The 24331-nt window shown below is 45.6% G+C and overlaps 2 protein-coding genes across 6 annotated transcripts in view; one reads left to right on the plus strand and one right to left on the minus strand.

Annotated features, from left to right (window-relative positions):
* Window positions 1-24331, plus strand: part of CTNNA1 (catenin alpha 1) — a 116814-nt gene that overhangs the window by 38999 nt on the left and 53484 nt on the right. Inside the window, exon 1 of one of the 3 annotated variants that reach the window (XM_063168441.1) lies at window positions 22870-23020. The exons of the other annotated variants lie outside the window; for them this stretch is intronic. Within the exon in view, the coding sequence (XP_063024511.1) occupies window positions 22964-23020 (57 nt within the window). The 5' untranslated portion in view covers window positions 22870-22963. Of the gene's footprint in view, window positions 1-22869; window positions 23021-24331 lie in introns of those variants that run through there. 3 annotated transcript variants of the gene reach the window in all.
* On the minus strand, window positions 18042-22785 carry LRRTM2 (leucine rich repeat transmembrane neuronal 2). 3 transcript variants are annotated; one of them, XM_063168443.1, is made up of 2 exons: window positions 22215-22785; window positions 18042-21879 (listed from the first exon to the last, which is right to left on the minus strand). In XM_063168443.1, exons 1-2 carry the CDS (start codon window positions 22216-22218, stop codon window positions 20330-20332), a joined length of 1554 nt encoding a protein of 517 aa, XP_063024513.1. In that variant the 5' UTR covers window positions 22219-22785; the 3' UTR covers window positions 18042-20329. The 3 variants fall into 3 exon arrangements, with proteins under 3 accessions (XP_063024513.1, XP_063024515.1, XP_063024514.1); XM_063168445.1 differs by having other exon boundaries at window positions 18042-21430; window positions 22215-22775; XM_063168444.1 differs by having other exon boundaries at window positions 18042-21451; window positions 22215-22773.

A 24331-nucleotide genomic window follows, 5' to 3' on the forward strand; every position in this document is an offset into this window, starting at 1 on the left:
AGATCAAATATGTAGTCAGCCCTAATGCAACTTCATTTGGTGATACTTGAGTAGTCTCTCAAAGTCAAATTCGAGGAGTATGGATGGAATGGAGCATGTAAGTTTGCACAGTGACTGCTGATCTGTGGATAAACAGTCTTTTAGCCTCCAGCAGGATCATGCTCTCAGTGTGCAGAAGTATTACACACACAACTGGGCTTTTCAATTCCTCTCGTTGGAGGAAGGGCATGATGGAATTATTACAAAGCTGGAAGACCACAGTTCTTGTATTGCACACTTGACTCTTAAGTCCTCAACTTCTCCTGTTTCTTTTGCCTTGATCTAATACAAACTCTGGACTAAGTTCCATCTGCAGGATGGGATTCAGGAGATAATGAAGGGAGAGAAGAGGAACAGTCACTGTCCATGTACACATCTGTCCCTGTGGCTGTGTGGTGCCACTTGTCTCCTCTCCAGTGCTCCATGGCATGCAAAACCTGCTGTGCTCTTTCATTTTTTTTTTTTGCTTTCCAGTACCTCTTCATCTTTTTTACAAGCATTAGAGGTCTTGATGGAAACTGAGATATTCTCTTCTGGATGTAGTGTTTATTATCCAGACTCTGCTCTTGCTTAACCTGTTTTATCCTGTGTAAGAAAGCTGATGTTCTGTAATGCTCTTAATGTGTCCTGGAGCTTCAGACCTCCTTTGTCCCAGAAAGTCAACAGAATCAATACAGAATAATTAGCATTTGTGGCTTATCCAAATAGTGGCAGCCCTCTGGAATTTAAATAGAGGCAAAAGAGTGACTTAATCCTTCTCATGTCTGAGAAAAGGATGAGGTTTAAGCTGTATCTTGGGAAGCTGTTGAAACAGAGGAGAGAACTTTGGCTTCCTCCTGGCCTACACATTCCTTTAGCAGGAGGGATGGGAGTTAGAGGGGAAGCAGCTTGTGTATGGCAGGGTTAAAAACCTGCTCAGGCTATCTGAAAACACTTCTTGACTTTGGAGACTGGATACTCACAAATTATTTTTGCTGAACAGGCATTCTAGAAGAGTAGTTTCCTTTCAATAAGAGCAGGAGGGCCAGAGGCTGTCAGGGCAGGAGCTGCCTTGCAGAGGTGGGCTAAAAGGTGCATTTTTCTCAGCAGCAATTAAAAAAAAGCACTGGCATGGCGCCACAAAGGGAAAACCAGGGCATGTGCAAAATTAGCAGTAGGCAGTGAAGAATCAAACCCAGATGGTTCTGTGCTGGCTTTTCACAAATATCTGTGCCTTCCACAAATGGAGGGTGTTTTTCTTTATTGTGTGTGTCAGAGTGAATGCAAATATTGTGGGATGTGCAGCCACTCGTGGAGTGTTGACTCCACTGTGTTCTGGTAACCTCTGCCTGTCAAGAAACAAGGCTTTTGCCATTCATTGGGTGCTCCACTGCTGCCATATGTGGCCAGAAGAGAAAAATTGCTTCTCAGCTCAGAATCTCTTTGATATGCCTGAGGTGCTGTCAGCTGTGGTTTGCTGAATATGATAACGTGAATTGACGTTATCAGTTACTGTCTGAAACCTGCAGAGTGATCTGGGGAAATGAAGCCTGCTGCTTGTCTGGGGGAAAGGCTCTGAGAACAGAAGGTTCTTGGTTGAGGATCAGCTCAATTTGTATCTTGAGAGTGAAGTCTGTGAGGCACAGAAAGTGTGAGTGACATGGGCGTGTGCGGGGGAGTGACTGGACAGGGATGAGGAGCATCTTGGGGATGCAGGTGCATCAGTCCTGGGTGCCATCACTGCTCCAGAGCATCCTTCTAGCTTGCCTCTCATCTGCTGGGGTTTAGGGAATTTATTTTGACCTTGTATTTAAAGGATGGATTCCTTAAAACCAAAAACAACAACAACAAAAAAACCCCACTAAACTAAACCATAAGGTACTTTTTTGTTGCCTTTGATTTATTGAGTTTTGGAGTAAGGTTCCCACCTGCAAGTGTGGCAGGCAGCTTCTTTAATATGATGACAGATGAAGATTTGGCCATGGGGCTGTTTGGGGGAGTTGGAACTCTGACTATCCTGAACTATTCAAGACTTCAAATAATCCTGACACTATTAAATTTATTTTCATGTTGTCTTGATATATTAATACAGTTGCAAAATTTCTGCCCAAATTAAAATACATACAGAGATATTAAGGAATGCTGGAGATACTTCATCAATTTCTTTGAGACACCAATCTCATTATTTGCTTGAGACTTTAGCTATTTTTTTAGTTTATTTTCTTTTCTGATATTACCTGCAGCATTGGTATGTGATGCTTTAAAAAGCACCCGTTTGCTGAGAAGGAAGATAACCCTGGGACTTGTTTGTAGCACACTCATTCTGTCCTGTATCTGGTGTTGGAAGTTGATGGATGTTTTTCCTTTCAGGCTTCCCAGCAGATGAATTGCAGCTGTGAATGTCAGTGCTGCCCAAGTCAGATCCCTCCTTGTACATGCTGTCCCCATGGTTATTAACCCAATACTCTGCACTGCTTTTAAGTGTGCATTATTTTTATTCAAGTTCTCTTGACTAAACCCCAGAATTAATGCAATTAATTCTGCTTGCTTAGAGGTTGAGCAACTGGCTGCTTGATACTGCCCAGGTGGCTTCTGCATCTGTGGCTTCAGTCTCATTTCCCCTTTTTCCAAGGGTTTGTGTGTGGATCTCCCCCTCAGCACTCTGCCTCCTGCATTGTGGGATGTGGGGCTGGCTTCCTCTTCCCTACTGTGCCTTTGAACCTCTCCTTTGAGGACTCTTTATTGAGTCATTTTGGGGGAAGAAGGTGACTGGAGAGCTCTGATGTCAAATACAAAATAAGACTGCAGCCATATCACTTGATACTGTTCCCCTTAAATGCCAAATTGTGAATTTCCTTAGAGGCAGAATGAGTTTTTTGGGCATCTCTCCAGGAGTCAAAGAAACCAAATTCTAGAGGTCAGTGGACTGAAAAAAGCCAAGAAAACAAGAAGTTAATGCAGAAATAACTGAAGAGAAAGAAGCTGGAAGCCCCTCTGCCTTGTGCCTGGGCAGGTGACCCCTTTGGAGCTAATGGCCTACAAGATGGGCATGTTCCTTCCTGCAGGGCCCTTCCATTGGGGAAGGCAGGGTCCTCCCCAGGCCATGGAGAGACTGATGTGCTTGTGAGGGTGGCTTTGCAGCTGTGGCTCTCTGGTAGCCACAGGTGAGGGGGGCTGCTGCTCCTCCCTCTGTGGTCAGCTGTGCTCAGCCCAGGGGTGCTCAGGGACCTGCAGAGGGAGGTGAGGAGAGCCTGTCAGGAATGTGTTTGGAGAGAAAATGTGGTAATTACGCAAATCTGCCTGTCCTGTACACCACCACCACCCTCCAATGCTCTCATGAAGGCATTTTCACAGAGAATGTAAAACTGCCTTTTTGGTGGCAGATGCTGAATTCTCCAAACTGCCTCTAAATTTTTACCTCTGGTCAGTTTTGTAGTGCTGTGGAAACCTATTTCCTCCATGCCCCCAAGTTATGGGTATCCTCAGCTGGACTTGAGGAACTCCTTTTGTAACAGCAGGACTACCTCAAGTACACAGGGCACTTGTATTCCCTGGGAGTATTCCTGGTGTTGTTTCCAGTGGATTGATTATTTTATGCATTGTGTAAAGTTGCTCTATGACTTTGATTCTATTACTCACTCCTGGAGCAGTGCCTGTGTGCAGGGAAGGGTGCTTTCAGTGCTAGACTGCAGTGAAGTGTAGATTCACTTAGAACTTATTTCTTGGTGTAAAACTGAATTTACCAGCTGGGTTTTTCAGATTACTGTCAGCTTAAGTGTCTTCAATCTCCAGCTTTTTCTGTGCCAGTTTTTGCAGTTCTGTGTATTAATTCTCTTTGTTTTGAATAGCTGTTACTTTATCATCTATCTAATGCTAATTCAGATTGTGTATTTAATGATCTCTTTAGAAGTAGAAGCTGATACAATAAAAGTGTGAAATGTCTTGGCATCCCATAGCACTCAGCTTTGTTTTCCTTTCTTGTCCTGGATGCTGAGGTGATGCTGCCTTTCCCCTGCACCTCAGATGTGCTGAGTGTTCCTAAATGGTTTGTTTCCTTTGACATTCACTTTCTTTTGAAGAAGGGCAGCCACTTCCTATGTGTCAGGCTTGTACTGGAATTCTAAATACTTTAATGCATTCTTATTATCTGCAAGGGCGGCTGGCTAATTAGTTAGTTTAGTAAATAATAGCTTGGTGGTGCCTCTGTGAGAAATGAAGGATGCACACCACGTTTCTGGGCTTTTCAATCCCCCACAGAGCAGGGGGTCACTGGCTCTGGGTGAGTGGAGGTGATGGGGATGAGGTTGGCTTGGTCTGAGTGCCCTCAGTGGGATCTCCCTCCTGGGCAGCCAGGGCTCCTTCTGAGTCCTTTTGGCTCCTCAGGGACTTCACCTGACTCCACACATGGTGATCCCACAGAGCTGCCCCAGCCCAGGCAGGAGCTGGAGCTGCTGGGGCCAGGCCAGAGGAGGCTCCAGGATGATCCCAGGGATGGAGCAGCTCTGCTGGCAGGAAAGGCTGGCACAGCTGCCATTGTTCACCTGCACAGGAGAAGCTTTGGGGGGAGCTCAGGGTGGCCTTGCAGGGCCTGAAGGAGCCCCAGGAAACCTGGAGAGAGACAATTGACACGGGATGGAGGGACAGGGCACAGGGAATGGCTCCCACTGCCAGGGGCAGGGCTGGATGGGATATTGGGAATGAGGAATTGTTCCCTGTGAGGGTGGGCAGGCCCTGGCACAGGGTGCCCAGAGCAGCTGGGGCTGCCCCTGGATCCCTGGCAGTGCCCAAGGCCAGGCTGGACATTGGGGCTGGAGCAGCCTGGGACAGTGGGAGGTGTCCCTGCCATGGAGGGGTGAAATGAGATGATCTTTAAGCTCCCTTCCCCACCCAGACCATTCTGGGATTCTGTGATGGAGAGGAAATTCTGCTGCTTTTGCTGCTGCCAAGGCTTGAGGTTCTTGACAATTAGTCAGCTTTTCCTGCTGTTCCTGGTTTCTAATGCCTGTTGCTTCCTTTCAAAGGCAACTTCATACCTACTTTTGTGTTGGTGTATTGCAGGTTAAGGCTGCTGAATCCCCCACCCTACAGGAAACACTTAAATCTGTTGCAAATTAAACCTATTTATATTTCTAATAATGAATAAAGGATACATTAATTCTAACTTTGAATGTCTTGTGACCATATTGGTAGAATTGCTTTATTATCTGTTTCTCCAAGCTGTCTTGCCAGGAGTTAGGTGGCTTTATTCCCAGATTTATAATGCATTCTCTTCCTCTTGGAAAGGGCATATGCTGCCTTGGCTCACTCCTTTTGAATTTTGCAGGGGTCTCTGTTGTTCCAATTTTAGTTCTATTTCTAAAGCCTTTTGCACACATGTAAAATTTGATAAAAACTACATATCTCAAGGCTTTTGAATTACTGCAGGTGTAAACTTCAGCCTGCTTTTCGTGCTTCTGGATATATCTATTAATTCATGTAATCTACAAAGGAAAAACTTGAGATATTCCTTAGATAAGGTTACTAATTAACATAAAAAAGAAAAACCAAGCCTGTAAAAAAGCAGTTCCAGTGGTAGATTACTCACCAGCCCCAGCAGTTCTCTGGTGGCTCCTGCCAGAAGTGGTTTGTCCCCCTGATTTGGTGTTCTGAGACATTCCCCCATCCATCCTGCTTCTCCCATCTAACCAGGCATACTGGAAGTGAGATGAATTGACCTGTAGCCAAGCTTAACCAGCGTCACTCAGCAAAATCCCTCGGGAGGAAACAGCTGAAGTGTTGACAGAACATTGGGCAGCCCCTGTTGAGGTGCTGTTGTCACTCAGAGTAGGCTCAGATCTCACCTGGCTGCACTTGCCTGGGGATCCAGCGTTATTCTGATCTGGGTGCTGCATGAAGGTTTAAACTCTAGGCTTAAAACTGAGCTTTTATCAGCAGCTGTGATCCACTGCAGGGCCTGTGGGGGCTGTTGTGCTGTGCTGCTGTCCTGCTCCTTTTCCAGCACAGGTTCTGTGCTCCTGTCTGGGCTGGGGGCAGCTGGGGGCTGTGGGCAGGAGGAGCAGCCTGGCTGGGAGTGCTGGAGTCCTGAACCCTGGCAGCTCTCAGCAGGGAGGGGCAGGAGCACAGGATTGCAAACTGCAGGAGAAGGATGCAGAACAACCCCTTTGCACTGGTTACGCTCACCCCTGGGTGAGAGAGAGACACCTGCTCTGGTGTGGAGGGAGGGATGGCCTGAGACGGGCTCAGGGGTCAGAGGATGCTGTTAATAACCCCAAGGTGTGGGGCTCCATCCCTGTGTGGGCCATTCCCCTGGGAGCTGGACTCTGATCCTTGTGGGCCCCTTCCAGCTCAGGATATTGTGTGACCTGAGTGTGCTGCTGGAAGTCAGGGCCTGCAGCTGCCTCTGAGCTCAGCTAAAAAACACCTGCAGGGTAACAAGAAATAGAAACCTGAGCCATTTTGCAAAGGGTTTCAGGTACTTTTGCTTGGTTAATGCTGGGTTTGGTCTGGGTTGTAGAGCCCCAGCATCATGATGTGATGGAAAGTGGGGAAACTCAATTCCATGAAAAGCCAGGTTTAGCATGTGATGTATTATTGCCATTTTGGGTTTTCTTTTGCACTTTTAGGGAAAAGATGTATGTTGTTACAGGATGACTTTCTTGGCACCCTGGCACTTTCCTACCATTACTGATTTTAAAAATAGATATTTTTGCTTCAGTGGTAGAAATGTGCTGTAGAGGTGTAGAACCTTCGTGCTATATATCATAAAACATATGCTATTAACTTGTTAGATATGAGAATAAGCCTTAAGAGAACACTGGTAGATTGATCTGTTACCTAGAAGTGGTATAAAAGTAGTACAAAATGTTTGAGAATCTGTTGTTTTTTAGACCTGACAAACACCTCTCTTCATCCCTTCTCTTCCTCCTCCACACCACAGGTGCAAATAATAGTTTAAAAAAACTTTTTGCTGTTGCAATGATGGTTTTTTCCCCTCAAGAAATAATACATTGATAGCACTAGACAGTAACTTTAAAGGTTTGGTTTCACCATCACTTAAAAGAAGACTTAGAGGATCATAGAATATCCTGGCTTGGAAGAACCCACAAGGATTTCAATGCCCTGCCCAGAGCCCCCAACAATCCCCCTGTGCATCCCTGGTGCCCAAAGGCTCCTGGAGCTCTGGCAGCCTCGGGGCCGTGCCCATTCCCTGGGCAGTGCCAGCACCCTCTGGGGAAGAACCTTTCCCTGAGATCCAGCCTGAGCCTGAAAAAGCTCACATCAGGTGGCTTTCCTCAGTCAGCCAGGTGGGATGCCCTGTTGCAGAAGGAAATCAGGTTTGGTGAGCATGACTTTCCCCTCTGTAGCTGTGCTGGTTGTGACTGATGCCTCTGTCCTCCAGGTGTTTTTCAGCACCTCCCAGAATAACCTCCACAACTTCACCCAGCACTGAAGTGAGACTGACAGGCCTGTGGTTTCCGGGTCCTCCTCCTTGCCCTTCTTGAAAATCAGAACAATGTTCCCCAGCTTCCAGTCAGCTGGGACCTCTCCAGATTGCCAACACCACTCAAAAATCATCAAGAGAGGCTTTGTGATGATATCAGCAGCTCTTTGAGGATTCTTGGATGAATCCCATCAGACCCCTGTAGGTTTGTAGGGATCCAGCTGGAGCAGCAGATCCTGCATGGTTTCAGGGTCACTGGGAGCTGATCATTGTGACAGTCATGGGCCTCCAGCTCAGGACACTGGGACCCCCTTGGTCCATGATCCGTGTTGAAGACAGAGGCAAAGAATGCATTAAATCTCTGCCTTTCCCTGTCTGTGAGGTGATCCTCCTCATCCTGGAACACACTGAAGTCATCTCTGCACTGCCTTTCACCATTAATATCTTTATAAATTGTTATTATTCCCCAGTTCTGGCAGCTCCAGCTGAGCTTTGTCCACACAGATTTTCTGCCTGCAGTGGGGGGAGCAGCATCTCTGTGTTCTTCCCACATCACCCGACCCTGGTCTCACTGGGCACACTCCCTCCTCTTTATCCTCATTTCCAGCCTGGCCTTGGACACTTCCAGGGCTGGGACAGCTACATTTGGTTGTTCTTAGGATGTGAATTCTTACAAACCAGTCCCAGTGTTTTTAGCTGCTCCCGGTTTTGCCCTTGAGTGGGAATTCCAGACTGATTACTGGGATTAGGAATTGTTTTTAGCCTGCAGCAGTCCTGAAGCTTTTGGTCAATTGCCATTAAAGTTAAAAGATGCTGTGAAATGTGGAGGAAGACCCATGTGCTCTCCCGATTTTTCTTTTTCATTAGGGAACAGACTGCAAGACTCAAATTGCAAATTATAACTCTCCTGTGAGAAAATAAGATTTTTTGAGGTTTTTTTAATATTAGTGAGGCGACTGGAAGTATGTGACTAACTTGAAATACTTGATTTGAAGACAGTGGTTTTGATAGCAGAGGTAAAGCAGGCCTCTCTTGATTATAACTGCATTACATAAAAAGTGACCAAACCACTTATCAGAATAGAAATCAGCCTGTGTACTTGCCTTGATAGAAATTATTTTAATAATCACCAAAAAAATCCTATTTTCTGCTCAGAAGGAATGTGGGTTTGATTTTTTTTCCTGGCTCAGCTCACTAAAACCTGTTCATGTTCTTTATCATATTTTTCACCTTGTGCCTGTGAACAATCTGGATCAAGTATGTGGACTTGTCATTTAATCCTAGTCCTGTCAGTAGTTAAAAACACTTCTCTTGCATAAGCAAATGGAGCAAACAGGATGGAGTAATTATAAAAACCCCTTTTATAACTCCTTCCAAGAGTAAACTTTCCATTAAAAAGTTTAGGGCTTGTTTTGAGATTTGCTTTTGACTTTTAAATGTTTTTTGATTGATACCAGTTAATTCCCCAGGATCACTGATTGCATGTATTTCATAATGTGACGCAGGAAATCCACCTGAAATGTCTCTATTTTATATATATTTAATTAACTGGATATGTATGCATAATTAATGCTTTAGAGGGATAGAGTGGTTAGGTTGTTTTGTTATTTGCATAAGCTCATATTTTTGGAGTGGTTTGCTGGTATTTTCCAGGCAGGATGGACTGGTTTTTGTTGTTGACTGTGCCAGCACAGCCTGAGGCTGGGGCAGTGGCAGTGAGCTGCTTCCTACAGTAGAGCTATATTTGCATGACAATTGAAATTGCTTTCTAAAGCTGATGATCACTTATTAATTTGCCTGATGAAGACTACTGGTTTTGAATAAATGGACAGTAAAAGTAGGTGTCAGAAAGTTCCTCTCTTGATGATGCAGCTTTATTGGGGCAGATTCAAATGATGGAGTGCCCACTAAGAAGAAGGAAGCAGTCTGCAGCCGGGTGGCATCAGCTCATTTGAATGTGGCATAAACCTTTTTCATGTGTCTCTGGACACTCTCCTGGCACCCTTTGTCAAGTTAATTGTTGTCCATAGACAGCTCTAGGTATGAAGGGACAATATTCCTGGGATTTATCTGCTGGGTGCACTGGAGTCTGCCTCCTCCTTGTGTGTGTTTCCATTTGTCCCTGTGTTTGAGGGTGTGCTGTCAGACAGGAGGGGCTGGGGAAGGTGTGGAGCACTCACAGCTCCAGCCTTGATCCCACTGCTGTGCCAGTGCTGTGTGCTCAGGTGTCGGGAGTTTAGTTCAAGCATGGCTTAAAGAAAAAGGCCATGAAGCCATACAATCGAGAGAAAAGTAAAAGGTAGTTGCAAAGCAGTTCCAAAAGCAGTTCCCAGCCTGATTTCTATAAACAATTAGACTTTCGCAGGCATCACTTTGTAAACAATAAGGTTCTCAGACAGTCTTCCCATAACAAGCAAAACACCCTCTCTGGGAAAAGATGGCACCCTGGGAACAGATGTGGAAGTTTTGGGAACCTTTCATATCCCAGTGGGAACACTGGTTTTGTTTTGTGTAAACAATTATCGGTATTGTAAAACAAAAGGAGTGGTTAGAGTTTTCTCTGTTAGCCTATCGTGGACCTGGATTTTGGAATATGCATGAAGTTAATTAGCACTGTTATTTAAAGTGACTGATCGATCAATAAATCGGAGTTCATGCATTAAAGGATGGTCGTTCTCCCTTCATCTCAACACTCAGGAACGTCCTGCAGGGCCCTGCTGGGAAGGGACAGCTCTGCAGCAGCGGGGCAAGGACTTGGATTTCATTCCAGAAACACCTCTTGGGTGTGGAACAAAGCAATGGTTTTATCCAAGTGTCAAATTTGTCAATAAATATTTACACTGCTGACTAATCCAAAACTTGGCGTGGAAGAGGCACTGCAGTTTGTTCAGCAGCTCCCAGCACTGAGGGTGTTCTGAGTGGTCTGTAAATAACTGGAATTCCTTAGTCCTGCTGTTGTGTTGTTACAAAGTGAGCCCTCTGGGTGTTTGCTGAGTTTAACTGGGGGTGGTGTTGTAGCTGGAGACTCACTGGCAGGGAGGAATACCTGGCAAGGGCTCATTGCACCTGAGACATCGAGGCTGAGGCTTCGTAGGTTCAGTAAAGCATTGTCGTGGTTTGGCAAACCCAGCACAAGGGTGAACAGACAACTCCTAAAAGTTCAGTAGAAGGTGAACGAGCATCTCCTAGAAGTCACCAGTCAGAAGTATCTCACTTTTGTTCTGTTCAGGAGCACAGTGTGGTGTTAAAGATGCAGTACCTGCCACAGCTCACTGGGTTGGTTTGTTTATTTTGGTTTCGTTTTCATTTGGTTGGTGTTGGGATTTTTCTGGTTCATCCCAATCAGATGTCTAACTTTAGCCTTTTTGGAAGTTTCTGGATGCTAACTGCAGGCAGAAGGCATCAGAAGACACAGCTCCCTTACTTCCAAGCTCCACAGCTGCCATGCTGCTAATGGATATCCCAGAGCTAAGCTGGTCGTCCACAGACAAGAATATAAAGTGGAGATGGCTTTTTCTGCCTGCCTGCCCTGTGGCTGTGGAATTCTTGAAGGCCTGGACCCTGCAGATACACCCTTGCTACCCAGAGAGCTTCCAGCTGTCGTTAGGGGCTCCCCAGCTTGGCTGCCTGTGCTCTGGTCAGCCTTGCAGTGGCTGCTGCTCCCCTGGGTGCTGAGCTCGGTGTTTGTCCTACCTGGGAGCAATTCCATCTATTTCCAGCTATTTCCATCTTCAGGACTCTCTGGAAAGCTTGAGGAGAATTTCTTTAACCTTTAAATTATTCAGGCAGAATTTCAAGCAGCTGTTGCTGTTTGTGTGGGGATGTTGTGCTTCAGGGCTGGATGGGATCAATAAGTAGTTCCAGGTCTTTACTGGAGCATGTTGTCTTCTCCTGAGGACAGCAGAGATGGTGCTTTAATATCTCCTGCTCTTTAAGTCAGAGCTGTGTGCTTAGAGCTGGGGGCTTGCAGCATGGCCCTGCTGGGTGGTTTTCCCAAACTGGGGGTTTGTTCCTGGCTCACATCCTTTGGTAGGTGTGTGCTGAGGATGCTCAGTGCATGACCCCCCTCTGGAGCAGCTGGGCTGCTTGGACAGCTGAAATTTGCCTTCCTCAAAGCAGAGGGTGTTAGCCAAGCTCTGAGAGTGGCTGCAGTGCAGGGAGTGTGGTTTCACCCCAGTGAAGTGCTGTGTGGTGCCTTCAGTGATGGAGCTGCCCTTGTAGCATTGTGTCCCTGCCCCTTTCCCATGCTCTCACTCCTTAGCACACTGTGTCATTATTAGCTTTACTAAAAGCTCTCTTAATTTTACAGGTTTGTTCTCTAAAGGAATTCAAACCTAAAGTGGTGCTAGGGTTGAAGCAATCCATTTGAGGGCAGAAATTGATAGTCCCAGCTAACAGCACATGGCTTTAGAGGCAGAGGTTCTGGATGTGTGATGGATTATTTAGGAGTTAGTGGGAAATGAGCAAATGCTTCCTAATAGGAACAGTTGCTGTAGGGCTGAGCTGGATTCCACATTAACACACTACTCAATATTTTTAGCTCTTTGCAAACATGTAAGTAAAACTACTTCTTGCAGGAAGATTTTCTGAATATTTTGTACACTTCATAAAGGATATTTCAAGTATTTTAGTGGTGATACAGTTAAGAGGTATCTTGGAAGAACCTTTCTGCTTGAAATGCATTTCCTGTATCTAATGCTATCTTTAATCTCATGTGGTCTCACAAAAACCTGTTCTACCTATTAAATATGCAGTAAAGCTGTTCTGTTTGGTAGAAGATTGTATGTTTAAACAGCAGAAGTCCTCACTGCTCCTGTATTTTAAAATTAAAAATTCAGCTGCAACACTACTTCAGATTCAGAGCCATTAGAATGGATTTTTCAGATTTATTCTCCTGATTACAATACAGAAAATTAATTGCTTTTGACTGTAAAGAATTATGACTCATTCATTATTTAAGAACCTTCTTGATGGATGAACCTTTTCCACTTACTCCAAGACTTCTCATGAAATATGGCTGGATTTTTAACTGGTACAAAGCAGGATGCACCTCTGTCACACAGAGGCTGCCCTGCCCATGCTGTGGGGAGGAAGGGGTGGAAGGAAAACCAGCAGCTCCTCTGTGTCCAGTTTGCTTGAGTATTCAGTGTGCAAGGAGGAGAGTCTGCTGGGGATAACAGGGAAGTTACTTCCATGACACTCAAAAGAAATACCTTGGTTTTATAAAAGAAAGATTGATTACTTCATTTAAACATCAATACCCTTTCATTTCGCTTGTGTGTGCACACTACAAGTGTTTGTGTTACGTACTGGGGAGAAGAAATTGGGTTTAACTCAAGGGATGTTCCCCTCTGGTCTTGGTTCAGCTTCTTGCTCCTGCTTTTTATGCTTAAATGATTTTTGTGTGTGTTTAACTTTTGTCCTTTTAGAAAACTTAAAAGAAGAAGTTAAATTATAGACCTTGTGGATTAAAACCAGCTGAAGAGCTGAAATCAGGGTTTGGTTACTTGTCAGCACAGAAGAGTTTGCTCAGTGCCCTTAGAGTTGTGCATCACAAAAACAAACACGGGATTGTGCTGATAGGACATTTGTCACTTTTTTGTTTAATAGAATCACAGAATGGTTCGGGTGGGAAGGGACCTTTAAAATCACCCTAGTCCAGCCCCCTGCAATGAGTAGGAATAGCTTCAGGTAGATCAGGTCACCCACAGCCCTGTCCAACTTGGCCTGGAGTGTTTCCAGGGAAGGAGCATCCCCCCCTCTCTGGGTAACCTGTCCCAGGGCTTCACCACCCTCACTGTAAAAAAAATTATCCCAGAATAAGACCCAGAGCATGTGAATCCTATGTCAAATATGGCAAATAGAGCTTTACCTCATTATAATAAAATTTCCTAAAATCTTCATGGTAATGAAGTTGTTAATTAGGTAACAATGATTTTGTAAAGCTTTTCCTTAAGAACAGATTACAGAAAATACTCAATCAGGGTTTTGTGGTGGGTGAACACTCTGTGAATCCTGTCCCTTACCTGGACATTCACTGCAGGAGGGAGCCAGGGTTTCCCAGTGCTGCAGTTCATTTGTGCAATCCTCTCCAGTCAAATTCTTGAATCTCAATTTTTTTTGCAGTTGTCTTAACAGAGCCTACATTTAAAAGTAAGTTGCTAGTGATGTTGACGTTTCCTTGTTCCTAATTGGATTTAAAAGTTTTGCATAATGTATTCAGAATACTGTTTTTTCTCTGAGGTTTGTTACCTTTGCTTGTGAGAACAACTGGGTTTGTAGTTGTGAGATGCTTTTGCTTGTAAAATTAGTCTCTGAGAGTTTAAGAAAATAGATATATCATGTGCTGCTTTGAAATATTAGAAGGATTTGAGAGGCAGTTTGCCAACTGACATTTAAAACCCTTGAGAACTTGTTCCAGCCAAACCTTTTGATAAAAAAGTAAATGCAGCTACGGCTTAGTTACTAAAATGATTTTAGCTGGTGGTTCAGTGCATGTAATCATCTTGGAACATCCTGAGACTCGTTCTTTTGTTCAGTTCTCTGTCATGGCTTTTGGGCTGTGGCTGTGAGCTTGTCACTTCTCAAACCCAGGAATCCTTCCCGTGATACTGAGGCACAGTGGCTCTGAATGCTGTGGTGGCTCATGCAGAGAACACTTCCTTTACCTGGAGGGGTTTTGGGAACCTTCCTGGAGGGCTGTGGCTCAGAACTGATGGGCTGTCTCACTGTGTGACACCTCTGAGCCTTCGGGGCTGTTTGTCCATGCCACACTGCTGGCAGGGTGTTCCCGTTGGAAATGCCAGCTCCTGGCTGGCACAGGGACCCACAGGTGACCCTGGAGGTGTCCTGGGGACCAGGAAACACCCAGGGGCAGAGCCAGGCTGGTCCTGATGCAGCTATTCAAGGGCCAGGAGTTTGGCTTTGGTTTGGTTTTCATTCAGTTTTTGTTAGTCAGGAGACACCTGGTTCGGGAAGAGCCCTGCCCACTGTGGTACAGCAGAAGGGTGTATTTTGCTCACTGTGGTACAACAGAAGGGGCTGGATTTGCTGTGACTGTGGCAAATGGCACAAACCTGACTCTTCTGCTTGGGACAGTGGGTGCAGACTGCTTTTAACATACCACGAAAGAGTGAGCTTTTGGCACCTCTGCTTGAAAAGGGAGGAAGAAAGAGGCAAATTCAGTTTTACAGTATACACAATTTTAATAACAAAATGCTTCTGTACACTGCACTTGTTTTACTCCATTACTCACACCCCCTCCCACCAGAAGTTGGCTCTTGAAACATAATTTAAACACAATGCATCTAGGACTCTCTGTAATCTTGGGTTGCTAAGCTGGTAGAATAGTTCACTTACTAGTGTTTTCATTAGTAAAAAGAAAAATGGAGTGGGTTTTGTTTGGCTTTTTACAAAGGAGTGGTTGGGAGATGGCAGGTGTAGCTTCTTGATGCTTACACAGGGGTGTACAACCTGCTTACACAGGGGTGTGCAGTGCTATTTCACCCCATCTGAGGGCTGACTATACCCCTCAAGGCTTCTGATACCTTTCCCTAGATGCCTCTCACAAGGCAGATTTTTACACAAGATGTGAAATGCTGAATTTCCAGCTGATTCTGAAATTATCTCTAAGCATCCTACTAACGTGGTGCCTTAAAAAGCAAAGCCCAGCACCAATTTTAGCATCTGGGACATTTGCAGTGGAGGAAGGTGTGGGGAGGGAGGAGCTGCTGCCTTTGGTTTCTGTTGTTTCCTTGCTTGTTCCTTTTGGGAGGGGAGGAGAAATACTGTATCCCCCTCTGAACTTGTTTAATTTTTATGGAAAACGTCATAAGAAAGATGAAATTCAGCTCCTGGGTAAGTTTCATAGGTCTGAACAGATGGATTTTGATAGCTCACAGATCACAAAATTAAATCAACTTTATTTCCATTAAAGTAGTACAGAAATTATCTTAGACACATTAAAAATAAGCGTGTAGTGCAGATTTCTGGTTTAAAGCCACGGGATGTGTCTGATTTTACAAGGTAGCAATAGGCCCTGTCTTGTAAGGGGGTAATGGGACAGAAGCTCAGATTTGCATGTGGCTTATCACTGAAAAATTGGATCATTTCTGCTTGGGGGAGAAACAAACAAAACCGAACACCAATGGAGCAGCATTCATTATGTTTCCATCTGATAGGGAACGGGAGCTCAGTGCAGAGGAGTACTTCAGCTGGAGACTGAGCACTCACCCATTTCACCCTTCATCGAGTCATTTTTACTTGTGTGCATTTAAACACTGATCTAATGCAGAGAGACTAACTGGGAGCATTAATTCAGCCTGTTCCAGGAGAATGACTCAAAACCTGAACTAGTGCTGCTGGGTTTCCATTTCACTGACACAAGGGTGAGGAGCGGGGGAAGCTGCCTGGATATCAGTGAGGATGGAGGAGATCTTTGGATGGGATGAGGACCTCAAGAGCAGTACAAGAAATTCTGTTTCTAAAAGACCCAAAGACCTCTGAGGTTGTGCCTGGAGATGTTGAAGCACCTGTAAGCAGTGTAGGATCTGTACAAACCGAGGCTGTGCAGCAGAGATTGGGGAGGGCAGGTTAACAAGCTCCTGTCATCAGCCAGTGCTGGTACTGAAATACGATTAATTTAAACCAAATCATCCTGGTTCTTGTTCCATCAACAAAATAAATGAGGGACTGCTGAGTAGCACAATTATTCCAATCCCCTCCTTGCCTGGAAGAGTCACAAGCAATTGCAAATGGAAGACAGTAACTTTAAAATAAAAAATATTAACAGCCTCTGGCTGTGTCCTTGTGCAGAGCGATGGCTCTGCCTGGTGCTCGCTGTCCCTCCACAGGGAATTCAAGTTGACTTCACTGCTGCTGTTTGACATTCTGCGAGTTTTATGATACCTGTTACCCTAAATGTAATGTTTGCTGAATTGCTTTGCTTATGCCTGAAACCTGGCAACAAATGGGTTTGGAAATAGCAGCTGTAAACCAGAGCATTTGGGAGACTGGCTGTGGAGTGCAGAGAGGGAACAGGAGCAGTGCTGGGCTGTGCCTGCTGGCCTCCTGCTCTGCTGTGTGCAAGCCAAGCACTTGAGCACCAGTGGAAACTTGGGTGCCTGGGTGGGTGTGCTTGGGCAGGCACTGCAACAGTGCTTTAATGCTTGGAAAACCACCAGGAGTGGCAGGGATGGAGAAGAGGGTTAAATGCAGCATTGCTGGAGGATCTGCCTTTGCTTTTCCTGGGTGGAATGAAAAGCTCATAAAGATGGAGTGGGACAGAGCTGGGCTGTTGGGAAAGCACGTCCTCTGGAGGAACCTCAGCTCCTCATCAAGCAGCCACTTCTTGTTCCCCTGTGGAAGACTGAGGTGGTACCCCTTGCACTGTCTGACAGCCAGGGTTTCTGGGATTGCTTCCTGCAGACACAGCTGAGGCTGTCAGAGTTCAGTGGTGACATCTGATTGGGGATGGCAGCACAGCCAGATTATTTGGTTGCCAGAATAATTAAGAAGCTCAGTGATGACTTTGTCTGTGCTGGTACCCTGCAGCTCTAGGTGGAAGTCATCCCCGAGTGCCTCCTCCCCAGGCTCCCAGAGCTGGCCCTTGCCAGCCAGTGCAGGGTGAGGGGCAGCGATGCCCACTCAGTGCTCACTCACCTGCTCCTAGAGCAGCATCCTGGGCCTCGGGAGAGCTGTGAGCACTTAGTGATGGGAAGGAGCAAAGCAAATCTCCCTACAGTAGCTAAATACCCCTGGGGACCAATATGGGTTTGTATTTCTCAGCTTAGCTCTGGCCTTCTGCCTCACGTGGGATTTAACCATCCAGAATATCTGCTCTTTGTCCACCTACCCCGCAGGATTTTTTGTAGTCAGTTAAAAGCAGTAATTAATTTCCATGAACAGGTGTAATGGACTCATCTTAGTATTAACATTAACAAGAGTTCAAAGATATCTCTATGGAAATCCATTAGGCTTCACTGGATCATCTCTTCCATTAAAGTACAGAGTCAAGGGAAGTAAACAAAATATTGGTTTTATATTAAGGGCACTGTATGTAAAAGTAAAATGTTGCAAATTAATATCTTCAAAACCAGCAATTGAAAAACCTTTATGTAAAATCTTACGAGAAGTTACTTATCTTGCTATAATTGCCTTGGACAAATTCATCTCACAAGAAAACATCAAACTGTTGTATAATTGCACCCTAAATACCTCACTAAGTGGCAATACAGAGAGAAAAGCAGAGTGAAATAGCAAACGGATTTTTGTGCAGTGGTTTTTCTGTTTAAAAAGTTTGCAGGATTGTTTAGTACATCACAATTAGCATACTGTAATTATGGATTTGGTCAAAGTATGGCAACACTGTGAGGAATTTTGTTTCTTCATCGGGGTGTGCTGGTAATTGTTTAACACTGCAGCATTGGACACAACACATTTTTTAGTTATACATACATGTATATATATATAAAATAATTCTCCATCCCTCTGAATCTTTTAGCTTTGGTTAGAATGTTTACAATATTTGAGCAGTTGACTTAAAAATAATGTAATCCTTTGCAGACCCCCCCACCCTCCCACCCTTGTGGCATCTGAGTACCACCATCGCTGCATAGATCTGCAAATATTTACATATAGTTCCATAATAGAGTATAAATAGCAATATGGTACTTCTGGCTAAAGAAACCAAATTACCCCTTAGAATGAGGTGTATGTGTATATATATTTATATATGATTTTTTAAAAAGTCATACTAGTTTAGAGTCTGTCCCATATCGAGTAAGAAACAAAACATTTTTCAGTGAACTATTCTATAAACTAGTCATATTCTCCTAACTTATAAGAAGGGGTCTTTTTTTATCTTGAATTTTGGAAGAGGAGGACAAGTGAGAGCTTATATTACAGGGACTAATTCTGTCTCCAGAGAAACCAGTGGAGTTAGTGCATGAAAATAGCTTCCCAGCCAGAGGAAGCCTCAGCTGGGGGGGCAGCAGGGGGACAAAGAGAGGCTTCTTCCTTCCTTCCTTTCTTCCTTCCCTCTTCTCCTTAACCTTGCTGTTGGTATTTGCTTTTAATTAAGAGAACCTTGCATTAAGGGTATTTACACATGAAAAGGTGCTGAAATGCTGTTTGTTCATCATCATTAAGTAATTAGCCTGAATTCATGAAAAGCATCATCAAGTGAAACCAGGGAGCCGAGGACTGAATGCACTTAATATTTCCAATCGATGCCAGCATGCTGAGCCTCTCTAAAGGAGCTGCAGTGCCAGTCTGGGGACACACGGAGGGCTGTCCTGCTCCTGGAGGGGTGTGTGCCCATCCTGCCTGGGGCTCTGTGTGTGTGAGTGTGTGTGCACATCCTGCATCAGACTCTGTGTGTGTGTGCGTGTGTGCCCATCCTGCTTGGAACTGTGTGTGTGTGTGTGCACATCCTGCTTGGGGCTCTGTGTGTGCGTGTGTGTGCACATCCTGCTTCAGACTCTGTGTGTGTGTGTGCACATCCTGCTTCAGACTCTGTGTGTGTGTGCCCATCCTGCTTGGAACTGTGTGTGTGTGTGTGCCCATCCTGCATCAGACTCTGTGTGTGTGCGTGTGTGTGCCCATCCTGCTTCAGACTCTGTGTGTGTGTGTGTGTGCCCATCCTGCTTGGGGCTCTGTGTGTGTGTGTGTGTGTGTGTGTGCACATCCTGCATCAGACTCTGTGTGTGTGTGTGTGTGCCCATCCTGCTTGGAACTGTGTGTGTGTGTGTGCCCATCCTGCCTGGGGCTCTGTGTGTGTGTGTGCCCATCCTGCCTGGGGCTCTGTGTGTGTGTGTGCCCATCCTGCTTGGGGCTGAGTGCTCATCTGTGTGTGCCCATCTTGCCTGGAGCTGTGTGTGCGTGCCCATCCTGCTTGGAACTGTGTATGTGTGTGTGTGTGTGTGTGTGCCCATCCTGCTTGGGACTGTGTGTGTGTGTGTGTGTGCGTGCCCATCCTGCCCGGGGCTGTGTGTGTGTGTGCCTGTCCTGCTTGGAACTGTGTGTGTGCCCATCCTGCCCGGGGCTGAGTGCTCATCAGTGTGTGCCCATCTTGTTCCTCTGTGTGTGCCCATCCTGCCTGGAGCTGGGTATGCCTGTCCTGCCCATCCTGCTCTTGTGTGTGCCCGTGTGTGTGCCCATCCTGCCTGTGTGTGTGTGCCTGTGTGAACTGCTCCTTTCTGTGCCTGCTGTCCCTTTCAGCAAGCTGAGCCATGAACATGCACAGAGCAAAACTATTTCAGATAAATTCACCCCAATGCACTGAAATTCCCACCTGGACCTTTGTTGCTCTTTTTTTTTTTTTTTTTTTTCCTTTTGTTTTCCCTCCCTTCCCTTACTGGAGTGAAATGCTCAGAGGAGGAAAATCTTCCTCCTGGGCTGCCTTTAAAGTGCCCAGAGCCAGCTGCAGTGTTTGGGATCCTCCAGCTGCAGTGGAACAAACGGAGCGCACGTCCCCCACAGATCCCTGCACAGATATCCAGTCTCCTTCCCCTAAGACTGTTTGCAGTAGAAAAAGTAGAATATGGAGACTCGGGTATAAATGTTTACACACAGTCATATAATTACATAACATGAAACATTTTACATAGTTTGAGGTGAGCATCTCTTTGACTTTTAAACATTAGGAGTGCAAGTTGAATGTAATCATTGCTTCTTTAACACTGAAAATATTATGGATTTATTTTTTAAAAAACTTAAAAATACTGCACCACTCCATAAACAATGTTTCCATTAAGTAGCTTGGAAAATTAGGCTTTATGTCAACATTTGTAAAAATTAGAATCTGATGTAGGTCCCTACAATTTTAAAGTAGGTTACTTATCTGATTTACTTTGTGATGGGCTGTAGGTATTATACTTCACATTCTTTATAGGGCAGCTGCTGGCACTTGCACTGTCCGTAGCCATTGATGATGATGAAGGGTCCTTCGTGGGTGGGTTCGTACTCGTTATAGGGTCCTTGGTCTGACATATTGGCCATATGCAGCCGCGTTTGGGATCGGAGCTGCCTGTGGTTTTGAATCATTGAGCACTGCCTAATTCTTCTTAGTGTGGGAGGGCAGCACTTCCTGGAGATGAACACTATAAAAATGATAAAAAAGAAAGAAAACAATAAAGCCATTGTTCCTGTAATTACCCTCTGAGTGAAGATGGCATTGTTTGGCTCGGGGAACTGTTCTTCGGTGGTAACGACCATGCCTGCTGTAGTTGGAATCTCTTTGTCTCCCACATGGAAATGAGAAGAGCTTATTCTTTTCGTGTACTCGGTAGTTGGAGCTGTGTACGGTGTCGTAGCCACAGGGGTAACCACAGTCGATAAATTCCAGCAAAGCTGAAAGCCATACACTGCATCCAGAATATCCTCTCCCTGGGTGTGGTCGGGGCTGTGGCAGAGGATGGCGTGCTCCCACCGACCTTGGAAGCCACTCAACCATGTGGCCAAGGCGCAGATCTTTGAGCTGCATTCCCACAGATTGCCGGAGAGGCCCACGGTGGTGAGGGATGTCAGTGAGCTCAGGATTTTGGAATCCAGAGTGGTGAGCTTGTTGTTATCCATGAGGAGGGTTTTAAGGTTAGGCATAGTTTCAAAGACGGTGAGGTCGATGGCTTTGATTTCGTTTCCAGTCAAATCGAGCTTTGCTAAGGTGCCCCAGGTCCACTCCATCCCACATGTCAAGTTGCTAATTTTGTTCCACTGCAAGAAGAGCGTGTGCAGGCTGCTCAGCCGGAGGAAGTGAGCAAAATTAATCTTTGTCAGCTGGTTGTGCTCTAGGTGAAGCTCCCTCAGCTTGATTAATCCCGCAAATCCATTGCGAGCCAAACTTCGCAAGCGATTTGTGCTCAAATCCAGGAATTCCAGGCTACGACAGTCCCAGAACAGGCGGACCGGGATGGTCCGCAGGGAGTTGGATCGCAAGTGCAAGGTCTGTAGCTTGCGAAGGCCGTAGAAGAGCTCGGGGTGCAGAGAGGATAACTGATTAAAAGAGAGGTCCAAATTCTGCAGGTTAAGCAGCTGGCTAAAAGTTGTGTTTGGCAAATGAAAGATTTTGTTGGAACTTAAGACTAATTCCTTAAGTTTATACAGTCCTTGAAAAGAATCTTCTCTGACTGTTGCAATTTGATTATGATCTAAGTGAAGCCAAGTAAGTTGACTGAAGCTTGCAAATTGATCCCTTTCAAGTTCAGTAATATAATTGTGCCTCAGTGACAAACCTAGCGAGCCCTTTTCAGTGGTGTTTGGCACTGAGTGAAACCCCTGAGAGTCACAGTAAAAGAGCAGCTTCTCACAGCGACATTTTGGTGGACAAGCCATGCCCAAGGCAGGCAGCATTTTTAAAACCATACTCATTGCATATAGTGCTGCCAGCATACGAGCCCCTAATGGCCACTTGAAATGTAAGCCTGCAGAATATAATTTAGGAAAACAACAAGATAGGATAGCCTTATCAGTACACTTGGAATATCACGGTGGAAGATTTCACTGCAGATAACATTGCCATGCATTTCCAACAAGCTAATTCTAAATGCAAGAAACAACTTACTACGACAAACCGAATACTTGGACATTACACTTAGGAGGAGTCTTTATCTCGATTACGGAGGGTTACAGTGGCGCTATCAGAAAACATTTTTTTCATAAGGTTCAGTGCAGAGCAATCAGCTTTAGCATCTTAACTGCTCCTTTAAAGCAGAGCTGTCATTCATTATACAAGGAACAGAGAAACGCAGGAACTTACCCATTCTTTTGAGTACATTGGAGGGTGCATTCAGTCGTAGTTTGAGACTCAACGCCGTGAGTCTGTGAAAGGCTCTAATGTAAGACAGCCTTGAATAATTGACTGGGTTTAGTGTCCTTTGATATTAGTGCAAAATCCACGATGCTCTATTGGAATATTCCTTTTGAAATTGCTGCCTTGATCTCCTCTGACAGGTCTGCAATTTTTAAATCTTAACACAAGTTTTCGTCCTCCGTGGCTGCTCAGCTGGTTAATTGAAGCTCACGTTTTCCTTTTCCGCAGCTGTGGCTTCCTTTAGTCCTAACTTGTTGATGGCAGATGGGTGGCTTATTGCTGAGAGAAGCTCCTGTAGTAGCATGAGTGCATTTACTGAAAAGCTTTTCAGGGAAGCGGTACAAGAATGGATTTGCTTATGCGCTGCGACCACACAGGGCTCTATATAGGCTGACGTCACCTGGTGACGTTCCTTTTGTTTGGGTTTTCCAGAAGCTTTGCTGTTTTAAAGCATTGTGCTGCATGCTGTGATCATGTTAAAGACCACTGATAGAGGGGGAAAAATCCCGCGGCAGGAGTGCTTGGTCCCCAGGACAGCAGGAGCAGGAGGGACTCGCAGCACCCTGCTCCCCCCACGTCTGCGCCGGCTCTGCTCAGCTGGGGTTAAAAGCAGCGCAGAGCGGCGGATGGAAGTGCCTGAGTGCTGCCTGCTCCCACTTTTCTGCTAAATCTCCCTGCATGAAAGGAACTTTTAGATGCAAAATGTGCAGAGTTTGAATAGAGGATGCTGGTCAGCACTGGCTTTCGTGGAGGTGAGAGGGATTGGGCAGCTCAGAGCACTGTGTGACAGCTGTGTGTGGTGTGGTCCCTGCAGAAGTGCAGAGAGCAGTGCTGGAGCTGGAGCAGGAGTGTCAGGAAGTACAGCCCGGGAGCAGGGCACAGGGGCAAGCGCTTCAAGCCAGGAGAAATTTCTGGAAAAAGCAAAGCTTGCCTTAGGGCACAGGAAAAATTTAATTGGAATCCAGCTTGACAGTGTGCGGTTATGAAACTAGGAAATCTATTTTCTCCTCCCAAACGGTGGCTTTTGTACTTGCTTTTTCCTGGGCACTGGAGTGCAGGGTGGAAATGGTGAGATTGGCATTTCCAGTCGGGGCTCAGAGCGGTGCGAGGGCTTCCTTGTGGTCACCACAATGTCCTGCTGCTGTGTGTCCCCTCAGAGAGGGGGGACACCCCTCCAGGAGCCCCTGGCTGCGGGGTGGGTCTGTCACAGTTATCCTGTGAGTTTGGGGCTGCAGAGCTGTGTGTGCTCTCCAGCCCCGCCGGGCTCTGGCTGGAGCGTGCACACGCAGCCAGGAGGAGGACAGTGGGCTCTCTTAGGGCTGTTTGTTTGCTTTAAAGGTTCATTGCCCTTCATTATTCAGAGCAACCTCTCCTCTGGGACAGCTGGTACTGAAAGGTAAATGACCAGGTTCAGTTGGCGTTTTTATATGATTTTAGGATGCATGTGCAGGTAAAGCCTTTGGAGCCACTGCTCTGGTCATAGCTCAGTGTAGGTGCAGGGGGGTGCTGGTTTCCTGCTCCAGGCAACTTGGATAAGCTTTTTAAAAATTTTCTCCTTGAGATATAAAGCAACAATGGAGAGGAGGCACTTGAAAATGTTTGCTGTGTAGCAGCGAGGTATCACCTCTAACCTCCAAGATCTAGAATGAGCTGAGAATATAAAATTTCCCATGATGATGGAGGAGGATGAATTGTGTTTAAAATAAAATGGCTGTTTACCTTTGTCATTAAGTGTTGGTTCCTTGCTTTGGTTCCTTGGAGGTCATTGCTTAAAGCAAAACCTGCTATTCTCTGCCTGCTTGTCCCTTGGCTGTCCTGTGGTGGAATGGTGATGCTGCCTGTGGTGCCTCCTTTCTGGGATGGGCACACTTAAGGGGAGCACTGAGTGGAAAGTAAAGCAATGGAGAACGTGAATGCACAAGAATAAAATCTCAAAAAACTCAAAAAAAGCTAAAGCAAAACAAATAAACCTTACCCTGAGCCCATCGGGAAAGTAGCATTCTTTAATCATGAAGCAAATTAGGAAACGTTAGATAAATTTCTTAAATTGCTCTGCCATAGTA

The sequence above is a fragment of the Melospiza melodia genome, chromosome 14 (assembly GCF_035770615.1).
Source record: "Melospiza melodia melodia isolate bMelMel2 chromosome 14, bMelMel2.pri, whole genome shotgun sequence".
Taxonomy (NCBI): Eukaryota; Metazoa; Chordata; class Aves; order Passeriformes; family Passerellidae; genus Melospiza; species Melospiza melodia.